An 11756-nucleotide genomic window follows, 5' to 3' on the forward strand; every position below is an offset into this window, starting at 1 on the left:
ATGTTTGAATTTTGCCATTTCAGCTACAAAATCAGTTATATATTTTGCATAATTAGATTTGTTCCCAATAAACAAGTAGATGGGCCCTATACTGGCATCACCAAAGTTTGAGAGAAGTGTCGCATCGGATGAGAGCATGATTGGGACAACAATGCGCTCGTAATCATTATCAGCAGAGTTTGCTACACCATTAACTTCATGGTATACCTTCAGAACAGCGTCAGAGCTGTATAGCTTTGAGTAAACCCGGAGATCTTGACCATCTGCTGACTTCCAGCACTGCTCAAAAGGGGTGGTGTTATATGTGGCAAACACTAAGTCTCCAAGAGCTGATTCAATGATGTCGGAGATTTTTCAATGAAAAAAGTCCACCGTCAGCTTGGGAGCATTATCCTTGCCTCCAACACGTGCATGGCCTTTAAATGGAAGGAGAATCTCGAGAGAAGACTTGTACCAGCCATGCTCCTTGCGAAAGGCATTGTCTTTTGTCTGTAAAAACCTGTCAAGATGACATTTCTCTGCAGCTGGATCAAAGCCAGAAAGCTCTTCTGGCTTGAACAGTGGGTGCTGAATGAGTACTGAGCCCAACCACTTTAGATCACTTTCAGACTTCTGGCCAGTGCCAGCCTCGCCATAAGCCATGAGTATTCCAGCCGAGGGGCTAGAAAATGGTGCCATGACTTCAGCTGAATTAAGGTCTGCAGGCTGAGGTTTGCCTAAGCGATCTAGAAGGTCGAAGGTTGGCTGCTTAGGTATCTCTTTCTGGAGTAGAGGGGAATCAGAGATGAGCTGGAATGTGTCTGGAGGGTCATATGTTGGCATGGAGGGATATACACAATATAAACCAAAGTTGGTGGGTGTTGTAGTGAATTTGGGTATGGGCACTGCAGAATGAGTGTGTGAAGGAGAAGGTGAGCAATTTGGGGATATAGAGGGAGCAGGAGAGGAGAAGGAATGTCTCTGAATGCTTGGATAAAAGTCTTGGAACCATGCAGGCAGACTAACAGATTGTCCAGCCTGTGTCAAGTTATGCACCTATTGAGCAGCCATAGAGATTAACATGGAATATCAGCATAAACAATTAGCATACCGGCTCAGGATCTGGATCCCTCATACTAAAATCTTTGTCCTCAGGTACAATTAGAGACTCAGGTATCTCAGAAAGTCCAGCACTTTCGCATTCTGGAAGCAATGGGAAGTTTACTGCTGCTGCAGCTTTGTAGAACTCAGTTCATGATTTTTGTACATGTTCACATGTACAACGGTGAACATTGAGGGCTCGCTTGGAGCCAAAACGCAACCTGCACTCTTTCAAGCAGTGGTGCATAAAGGAAAAGTAGGCAAGGGACTTTTGGATTGCAAATGAGCAGCGTGCCAATGGTGTGCAGCCTTATTGCACGCAAAGAAGCCAACGGAACTATATTTAGTAGTGGTGCTGTTCTGCAACATCCAAAAGTAGATGTTTTAATTATATAAGGGGTATCATTGTTCAAAACAGGGTCTTGCGTCACATGCCTGCAGACGCGCTCAACACTCATTCAGACTCACACTTCCTTCTTTATCTTTGACCACATCATGCCCTGTTGCCCTCCCCATCCCCATCTGCTTCCCGCTCCTCCTCCTCATCTCCTGAGCCCCCTCCATCCAAAAAACGTAAAGTAACCCCAGCTGAGCCTCCTTCTGGCTCTGGCTTGAAGTCAGGCCATGGCCATTGCTCCAAAACCATGACCTCTCGCCGCCAAGATGACCTGCCCACCAAGACAACAAAAGAGAAGGAAAAGCAAGCTCAAATGGGCAAGCCCAAGATACTTCCATAAGTGGTATCATGAAATTATACGGACTCATTTACAAATGGTTGTAGTCAACAAACCAGTGTCTCCAAGTCGGCCGGTGGATGGGCCGCACTGGTGGTGTCCTATGCAATGTCAACCAGGCCTTCCAGGTTGCTGTCTATACCTCCCTCAAGGATAGCAGCACGTTAGGGGCTTTGAGTTCAGACCTCAAAGAAGAAGTATGCAGAATGTAAGCACTCTACTCATTATCTTAGTCCGTAATGCTGACTATATGCATCCTATCAGGAGTGAGGGTGAGCTCAAATGGCACTCAGACCTGTTCGAGCTCATCAAAGAACACTTCTCTTATGTCTATGGTCTCTTCACGAACCCCAAGAAGGTTTCTGAGCTCACAGAACACACTCAATATGTGAGTTTTTCTCTGTATATGCCTCAATACTTGCTAATTTTTTGTTGTTCATAGATTCAGACCATGGTCCAGCGCACGAGATCCAATGACTATAATGGCTGGAAGGCTGTCATTGGTCAGTACGCTGCTGAAGATCTTGAATACCCGCTTTTGCCGTTTATCAATGATAAGACACCACGTGAACGGATGGGCTTCAACCATAGGCAGCTTGCACGTCTCCTTGTTCCCGCAAAATACATTACCCTTTACAAAGAAAACCCAGCCAAGTATACACACTCACTCTCTTATTACAATTGCTTACTGATGGTTTTCTAAAATAGACATTGCAAAGCAATGGCAGAGGCTCAAGGTGATATTCCAGTGAACGCATCTGGAATTCCAGCATTCATGTACAAGGGTAAACCTCCGGGTGCTAGTTATGACCAAAAGAATGTTATAGGTGGGTTTGGCTTAGGATTTATTGTTACTCGAGTGAGTTGATTGTTGTTCATTCTTCCAATGTTGACTAACTCATACCATACATACAAGTTCTTAAAGCACCTCCTTATTGGACCATCTGCCACTCTCAAATCAAAACCTGTCCCCCCTGATGTTTGTAGCAACTGTGCATTGATGGTAACCCACAAGGTCATGCCGGAACACCTGTCGTATGTCATGCTTGGGGTAAGTAGTCATTTTTTGGTGTTTTGTAGCTTTTTGCTGACATAGGGATATAGATTCACTCCGCCATGTCAAGTGTAAGCCGATGGCCTGCCCAAGATGGAGATTACAACTGGGAGCTCATGCATAGGAAGCTCTTAGAGTTTCTATGACACCCTGTCAACAAGGATGCAGTCAATAAGCTGCTACGGAAGCTCAATAGGTGAGTCCTTCCGGGTTTTTTATTTGATTGCCCCTAATTGCCTCTCCAGGGAGGTTTTTGGCCATCCTGAGGGCAGGAAGCGGTCCAAGGCCACATTACATAGGGACAATAACAACTTCAATGATGACTTTGCTGTTGGGTATGCTCAAGCATGAACCAGGGCAGCTGAAAAGTGCACTGCAGAGACTGAACTGGATGGGGACCAGTTGAGACTCAAGACTAGCGAGCGAGACGTCAACACTGAGGAGGGTGGTATAGGACTTGATCTGGAGAACTTGTACGATGGTCTTCAGGCAGGCATAGGTGATATCAACAATGATCTCTCATCAGTAACATCCTCAGCATCTTGGCAACTTGTGAGTCTTGGCAAAAGATTGCCCAGTCACACAATGTCACACCCATGCATAAAATCACGTTCTATGTAACTTTGAGGTCAGTTTTTAGCCACAAGGCGGCTGTGTACACTAACCATTAGTTCTTCCTGCAATGAGGCATTTTTGAACCAGGGAATTGCACGGGAATGTCTATTCAAGTGGACTCGGCTACTCAGTGACATGCGTTATTTATGTGACATGTCACTGATTTAATCATGTTTTGAGAGAAAACTTTTCAAATTTTCTTACTTTCTGGTCGGCTTTCGGCCTGTCCAGACTTTCGGGGTTTGTACAAGGCTTGTTCAAGCTCCGACCAGTCAGCTGTAAGGTTCCTGATGCTCGGAGGTGAGTTTAGGTTTTATGTTATGGATCTTTTGCGATCGGATGTGCTACAACATGTCCATAGGTTGATATACCCCTTCCATCTGAGTCTACCTCGTCTTGTTCGTGTGCCACCCACTCAGGTGGCCCCAGCTCATCTCGAGCCCGCTCCCACACACCTTGTTCGCATTTGCCAAGAGTGTCACATTCATCGCCGCCTTGTGCCCGGACACCTTGTTCACCATCACCAACTCGGAGAGAGTCGTGTTCATTGCCCTCTCGCTTCTGTGCTGCTCATTTGCCTCTACCAGTCCTGCAGTCATTGCCCCTTTGCTCCTGCGCACCTCGTTCACTTTTGCCAAGAGTGTCGCATTCATTGCCCTCTTGCTCCCGTGCTGGTTGTTCGCCTCCACAAGCACCTCGCTCATTGCCACCTTGCTCCCGGGCACCACACTCACCTTTGCTGGGGCCTGAGGTGTCGTGTTCTTTGCCATCCCATCCCCGGGCACCACACTCGCCTTCGCTGACTCACCAAAGGGAGCCATGTTTGTCACCCTCTCGCTCCCACATTGGTTGTTCACCTCTGCAAGCACCCCATGCATCACCCCCTTGCTCTCGTGCACCACCCTCAACTTTGCCAGGGCCCAGGGCATCACGTTCTTCATTATCCCGTTCCCGGGTACCTCACTCGCTTTTGCTGACTCACCAAAAAGAGTCATGTTTGTTGCCATCTTGCTCGCGCACTGGTCATTTGCCTCTGCCGCAGCAAGCACCACACTTGTCACTGTTTCACTCCCAGGTGCCTCACTCACCTTTGCCAACTCAGAGAGCATCACATTCATCACCTTCTCACTCCCAGGCTGCTTGCTCGCCGCTGCAGGTGCCCTCTCACTCCCACACTGCTTGCCTGCCTCCACCACAGGTGCCATGCTCTTCTCCCTCGCAAGTCCCTGCTGCTCATTCACCATCCCAGCGGGCATCACGCACATATGGCAGCTCAAAGGACTTGGATGAGGTGCCCCAGCCTCCACCTTGTTGATCAGACCTGGCTATCAACACTATCAAGGTCCCAGCTTGCCTCCATGTGAAGGTGGACCCACCTCACCCTCCCATCCCTCAAAACATTGTCAAGTCATGTGCACCTCACCTGCCTTCCAAATACAAGGACAAGGACAAGGACAGCAACAATGAGGCGGCAGACCACTCCAAAACCACCATACCCAGCAGAAAAATCAACAAAAGCCCTCCCCGAGTGCGTAACCTTGAGCCTCCCATCTCTAAGCGCACCAGAAACACAAGGACAATGGTGCCAAGGCCGAACAATCACGGAAACCAGCAGTATATACCCTTGTCACTTATAGCATTCACCAGCTGCTTCTCATATTCAAACGTAAGGGCATTGCATGTTCTTTATGGTCGAACAGCCCACCATCCAATGCTGCTCGTGCATCTACCTCCAAGGCTGTTGTCGCCACATTGGACAATGACTCATTGGTCTCAGAGCCCAAACCCGTGCCTGAGAGATCCCCAAAACTTACTGAGACCAAGAGGGATGCTGATCACAGGCCAGCTGTTTTGTCGCAGACACCAGCCACCCCCCAGGAAAAAACTATCATAAAAAAGAAATGGGAGCATTGAAAGGTTTCAATTATTTTCTTTTCATGTCACGCAGCTGATGTTTCATGTTCATTCTCACATCATTAGCCACTCTCTTGACGCTCTTGGACCCATCTCTGTTGCTCAGCTTGACCTTGTGCTGCTCTGTTCATCTTGTCGCTTGCTTGGAGCACTTCTTGGTTGCTCTGCTGGACTCTGTCTTTGCTCATACTGATCTTGTTGCTCCCTTGCACACCTGTTCACTGCCTGGCTGTAAGCACTTGCATCTGCTCTGTTTGTAACCAAATGTCTCTTTGTATGGCAATAATACTGGACTTTGTTGGATAAACTCATATTGTTTGAGATGTAAGCATATGTCAGAGTGATAAGCTATGACGGAATACATATAACATGATGGGAATGGCAAGTTGTTGTCAACAATGATATCTGTGGTTGTTGTGGTAAGCCATGGTCGTCACGGTGAGCTGTTGTCTACACGGTGAGCCTTACAACAATCACGTTTGATATATTGGATGATTGTAAGGCCAACATACTGTAGAAATGAGAGGTCAACTCTAGTACACGGTGACTATCTTGTAATACAATAGCTGATGCGACCATTATAACCGCAGGTAAGGCACGGTCTTGTGCTACAACTTCTGCACACTTTTTGTGATGAATCTCCAGACATCTCTGATCCACCTCCTGTATTCTACAATCCTCCTACAATGCACTCCATACTCCTATGGAGCTCTGAAGATACTTTCCCACACTTTGGAGCACCAGAGCATCACACTATAAGATCCTATCATCCTCCCATACTTTCCAGTGTCTTATCTGTGAGCGACCCCCAAGGCGCGAGCCCAAGGACCAACCCAACAAACTAACTGACAATGACAAAAGGGGAGTGGGCGCTGTGAAGCACAACTTAGAGGAGAAATGGAAGTGCACGCAACGAGCACAACTAGGTGTACTTGCTTGGAGGGGATTCCTACAAGAACTCACTTAGAGTCTTGTAGCCCATTATTGTCAGACTATATACTGTACAGGTTTGTTTGCATAAGGCAAACAAAGTGCTATGTATGGTAATAACTGTGAATGCACAGACCATGCTGTGCCATATAATACTACTAATGGTAAATAAGTGATGTATGTGTGATGTCATGTATGACATGTGTATGACAAGTTGGTGACATCATATGGAATGCATCAGCGATTCCACACCTGTCTGGTTGGACTTTTGAGCTTGTTTGCACTTTTCCCCTGGTTCACAAGTCAACAAGCCAATGCAAGTTTATATTACATGGCATTATATCATTTAGTTAGGAAATACACAATTATTAGTCCTAATGAAGCCGAGTGTGAGAAAGCAAGACAAGTGTGGCCGCAAATCAAAATAAATTCCGATGCAGCTCGAACTTGCAACCTCTGGAAACTCATGCCTAATGTAGGCACTACTTGCCTGTTGCACCACAACGCTGTTATAACCTTGGTTAATGCAGATCTTTATAGCAACATACTTTCAGACTTCGACATTTTCGCGATCTTGAGCCTCCCCTGTGCTTAGTTGCATATCCTTGGTCTGCAACCAGACAGTGCTTGTACTGTACATGAGGAAATTTATAATTAAATAGCTCCCAATGAGCTTTACTCAGGTTACCTGTTACCAGAATTCTGGGTTGGGATTCATAGATAGACATGAAGATTGACGCAACAGTGGCAAACTTTGTCTAAGTCCGAAAGTATGTGGTTATAAAGATCTGCGTTAACCAAGGTTATAACAGTGTTGTGGTGCAACAGGCAAGTAGTGCCTACATTAGGCATAAGTTTCCAGAGGTTGCAAGTTTGAGCCGTGTAAGAATTTATTTTGATTTGCGGCCACACTTGTCTTGCTTTCTCACACTTGACTTCATTAGGACTAATAACCGTGTATTCACTGACTAAATAGTAAAAATATTTGGTGATGGAGATCATCAATCACCGACTGCGCCGACTTGTGAGATTTCTGGTTGCTCTGAGCGACTTGTGGACTTTCAACTTGTACAAGCTCAAACAAGCTCGTTGTGAAAATACTGATGCGTCCAGGAATGTCAGAGAATGATTATGTAATTCATTATTGTAAAGTAACCAAGCTAATCATGTGAATGGCAATTGAAGTAGCCAGAGGTCACATGATCCATTGAGCAGTAAAATGTGAAGTGCTGCTAAGACATTCTGGCTTGAGGTGTAGGATAATTGTAAGTGGTCATGATGTAGTCATGCTGTCATGAGCAATTGCGACATTATCCATTATGCTAGATTATGCTCCCATCCTCTACCCACCTCCGAGGATATCTCCCTATACCTCCGGAATGTCAGAGCTATACTGTAATTACCTCCAGGCCTCTCCATGCAACCCTTTACCCTTGTCCACTAGAGCATGTATGTTGCATGTCTCTGACATCACTCCTTAGGCCTCCCATTATCCTCATGTCTTCATATCACTTCTCCTTGCCCTATTCCTTTGTCACTACCTCATAGTATCCCTATTGTTAGTGATGTCATTCTTTCAGCCACCTTTGTCAATTTGTACCTACAGTACTCACCCTCTGCCCTTCCTTGATGACTTCATAGTTTACTAGTAGTATATAAGCCTTCCTGTACTTACCATAGTTCTCCAGTCTGAATATCGACTACAATTATGCCTTCCTAATCCTCATCTCTATTCTCTTTGCACTTCTATGTGTCATCTATGCTCCAGGCTTCTTAGTCCTAAACTCCATGCCAACTCCATGTCATCTCCGGGACACTCTGTTCCACCTCCAGTCACTTCTGGTCCTCTTCCATATCCTCCCATCCTCCGGATGTCTTCCAAGACTTTCACTCCACTCCAATGTGCTTAGCACACACTAGGACTCGTACTTGGGACTTGCACCTCAGTGCCTTGTCGCCTTGACACCTCTCCTGGATCTTTGGATTGTTCCTGCTGACCTTCATGTCATTCATCCTGACCTCCAGTTGCCTCCATTCACCTCCAGACTTCTACGTTCCCCTTCTGCTTTGCTACGCTCCCTATGACCTACTTTTCCATGGTCTCTATAGCTTCGCACTTCTTCCTATCTTGTCATACTTTCCTATTATTATACTTAGCTTCTTGTTTATCCTTGTTCTAGCTTATCTTAGCTCACACACTCCCTCCAATGTATATTCCCATGGTCTCCAATAGATTGTAGCTCACTCTGTAGCTTTGAGTACTGTACCATTATGACCTTAAGTTCATGGTGGCATGGAAAGTTATTAATTAAATTCCGCCTGTCCACCTCAACAAGTTCAACAGGTAGGTGGCCTGGTGGACATTATTTGTGTTCTGGAACAGAAAACATAAATATTGCACTATTTTGGGTCAAATGATTCTCTCAACCTTATCCCAAAGTGAGAATATCATTACAAGGGATATCAGTTAATGAGAACATTTATGAGTGTTATTTGTATATTTATTCTATTTTGGTATGATTTTGTTGTTTGCACATCTGTGAGGACAGTGTTGAAACCGGAAGTCCAGCAATCACGCTGGTCTGGCTAGGTACGGCAGTCCGGCGGCAAGTCGCGAGGGGTTTTGGGGTCTTAGTCAAAATAAAAACCACAGCCGGCATAATAACTTGCCTAGTATATGAGGAGAGCTTCGGAATAGAAAGCTATGGGTTACTCACATATACTTTTGTCCCACCCATGCTCCTCATACTTCTGCAATGATCTCTGGCCTCTTCTCTTTCCTCGAGCGGTGGAAGCGATCAGATAAGGCCTATAAGACCCTGCCACATGATAGGAATGTACTGGGTTCGGATAGACGTGGCCATGGATAGAAAGAGCTGGTGGACATGGGGCAAATAGGTTGACGGGGTGGAGGCTGTCGACTTAGAAGTCCTTCAGTTGGATAATGCTGATATCTTTGTGAAAGTTGCGACAACATTCAATAAACTCGTGGTGATCTGCTCATATTCGAGCTGCTCAAACTGGGAATAATGCCGGGGTACACAGGGAATGGGAATGGGTTATAGATAAGATAAAGTACAGGAGGGCTAGGAAATCTGCGTGACACAGCTAGATCACATGCAGTTGACTTTGTTTGGGGACAGCGTGTCCAACACCTCATTGCGGCGTCCTTCCATCGCGCCCCCCCTAGCCCAGCAGTTGGCCGTCGGGTGAGGGCGCTGGCAGCTGTTGCACATTGTGTTGCCGCTAGGACGTCGCCCTGCTATGGTCGCTAAAGCGACTGCTCCGCTGTCGAGGTCGACTGCCGCTTGCTCGATATCGAGGCGCTGAAGGACTGAGCTGGAGTTGAAATGTCCGCCATGGCGCATGGCGGTCATTTGCATTGCAACTTCGTTGCGAATTGTTGGGAACTCGCGCCCCAGTGCATGCATCAGACCTATCGAGAAGAGTTGGTCTTCGCTCAGGGGACCCATGGCGTAGATCTGGTGGGCCATGTCCCGGATGCGCTTTGCTGTTGTCTCGAAGCGTTCGGAGCGGGAGAAATGGGAATCGAAGAAGCGCTGATAGAGGCGAACCATGTAGATAGGTCCCAGCTCTTCGTGGCAAGACTTGAGTAGGTGGAATGCCTCAAACGCCGTCTCCATATAGGTGATGTGTTGGCGTTCTTCAGCAGTACACTTCTCCCTGATGAGAGCGAGGATGACATTGTTGGCTTTCACCCATTCGGCCGCAGCGTTGTAGTCGACGTCCGGGTCCGGCATCGTGGTCCACCCCTTGATGAAACCAACCATTGTGCTCGCGTTGACGAAGCTGACAATCTTCTCACTCCATTCCATCCAGTTGCCAGCCGCCCTACTCAGTTTGGGGATGTGCTTTGCGTGATGTAGCTCGAGTTTTACAGCTTGGATCTTGTTTGGACAGGGTGCAAGAAACATCATCGCCTCACAACCGCCAGTCATGGACAGGCCCAGAGTTGTGCTAGGGTGCCTAGGGAGTGCCCTCGCATTGGTGAACTGTCCTGGTGCCTGGTGCGAAGCGGCCTGCTGGGCGGCAGGCGCGTGTGACTGAGATGGGGTCTGCATGTAGGTGGCTGCTGCCTGTGGTTGAACCGTCGGCGCGGTACGCGAAGGCTGCTGTGCATAAGCTGGCTGTTGTGGGGGAGCTGCAGACATCTGAGGTGGCTGTGGAGGTATGGTAGGGATAGCCGTGGTAGCCGATGGGCCGGAGCTGAACTGCTGATGGAGGATCTGGTAGAGTTGCTCGGCGCTCATAGGCTGCAACTGCTGGGTGGGCTGCGAAGGCGGGACGGGAGCCTGGGGCAGGCTGCATGGTAGCGCGGCCCTAGACTGAAGGTCTGGCGCAGTCGGTGGCCTAGTATACGAGGACTGCTGCACATGCGTCGACTCAGTGGGAGACTGAGCAGTTGTCTCGGCCCTACTGGAAGAGGCTTAGCCCACGGGTAGCGTAATGGACCCCGAGAGAAGACTGTGGTTCCCTGTAGGCCTTCGAGCAAAGAAGGATGAGAACGGGCTGCTAGCCGCAGGCTGTTCCTCTGCGACTGGTGATAGGGATGGTCTACCTAGCATGGAACCCAGGCCAGCTAGACGTGGGCACTCCATCGTGACGAACGGATGAGGGGAAGAGGTACTATGCGGGTTATGGGAAAAATGAGACATGGGAGATAACAACATGTGCGCGGGCACAGCGCTGGAGTGTACGTCGTCATTGTGAAAAGATTCGAGATCGTCGTACAGTTGGGTGATCTGGGACACCAGTTCCTCTGCTCCGTCCACGGACGTGTGGTTACCGTCAGTGGGAGATTCCATTCGGGTGATGAGGGTATAAAAAGGGATGATCTGCTAGGTACTGGTAGTGTTGTGCAGGGCCGGGCTTGGCCTGAAAGCCCTGGCTTTGGCCTGGCTTTTGAGGGCTCGGGCTTGGCTTTGGCCTAGGCCAGGGCTTTCACTATAAAATCGTGTATTTTGCTTCCTATGTACATAAAAAATTGGAGCAGTCAGTTTTCTACTCAATGAAGCTATCAGGATTGATCAGACAGTAAAAAACAGTGACAAATTAACTTTTTATTGTGTTGCAACAATTACTGTAGTAAAAGACACTTATTCATCCAAATCCCAATGGTTCTCATTGTCTGAAATACCTAAAATTAAGTCTCCAAGTCCATCATCATGCTTCTCAACAGTCATTTCATCAATACCATTGTCCTCAGCTTTCTCTAAGGATAACTCGGTTGCTGAGGATGGCCCTGGCTCATGGGAAATTAATTCCTGGCAGCTGAGTGTCATCAACACCTGAATAGCTTCAACAACATCTCCACCTGCACCTTTTTGTGATTATTTCAGCAGCTGCAGAAAAAGCACACTCACTGGACACTGAAGAGGCCATAATAGTCAAGCAGCTGCTTGCAAATG

General features: G+C 47.5%; 4 protein-coding genes across 4 annotated transcripts; 1 reads left to right on the forward strand and 3 right to left on the reverse strand.

Moving 5' to 3' along the window:
* Positions 1-354: 354 nt before the first annotated feature.
* Positions 355-822, reverse strand: CONPUDRAFT_77054 (uncharacterized protein; the record flags this gene model as incomplete). The annotated part of the gene is made up of 1 exon (XM_007775832.1): positions 355-822. The coding sequence occupies one exon, from the start codon at positions 820-822 to the stop codon at positions 355-357; it is 468 nt and encodes a 155-aa protein (XP_007774022.1).
* A 753-nt stretch (positions 823-1575) lies between these two features.
* Positions 1576-3014, forward strand: CONPUDRAFT_77055 (uncharacterized protein; the record flags this gene model as incomplete). Its single annotated transcript, XM_007775833.1, has 7 exons — positions 1576-1653; positions 1862-2022; positions 2079-2202; positions 2257-2468; positions 2523-2673; positions 2731-2865; positions 2919-3014. The coding sequence occupies 7 exons, from the start codon at positions 1576-1578 to the stop codon at positions 3012-3014; spliced, it is 957 nt and encodes a 318-aa protein (XP_007774023.1).
* An 855-nt stretch (positions 3015-3869) lies between these two features.
* Positions 3870-4739, reverse strand: CONPUDRAFT_77056 (uncharacterized protein; the record flags this gene model as incomplete). Its single annotated transcript, XM_007775834.1, has 1 exon — positions 3870-4739. One exon carries the CDS (start codon positions 4737-4739, stop codon positions 3870-3872), a length of 870 nt encoding a protein of 289 aa, XP_007774024.1.
* Positions 4740-9440: 4701 nt separating this feature from the next.
* On the reverse strand, positions 9441-11153 carry CONPUDRAFT_158812 (uncharacterized protein; the record flags this gene model as incomplete). Its single annotated transcript, XM_007775835.1, has 2 exons — positions 9441-10761; positions 10801-11153. 2 exons carry the CDS (start codon positions 11151-11153, stop codon positions 9441-9443), a joined length of 1674 nt encoding a protein of 557 aa, XP_007774025.1.
* Between the last annotated feature and the right edge of the window lie 603 nt (positions 11154-11756).

The sequence above is a fragment of the Coniophora puteana genome (assembly GCF_000271625.1).
Source record: "Coniophora puteana RWD-64-598 SS2 unplaced genomic scaffold CONPUscaffold_15, whole genome shotgun sequence".
Classification (NCBI taxonomy): Eukaryota; Fungi; Basidiomycota; class Agaricomycetes; order Boletales; family Coniophoraceae; genus Coniophora; species Coniophora puteana.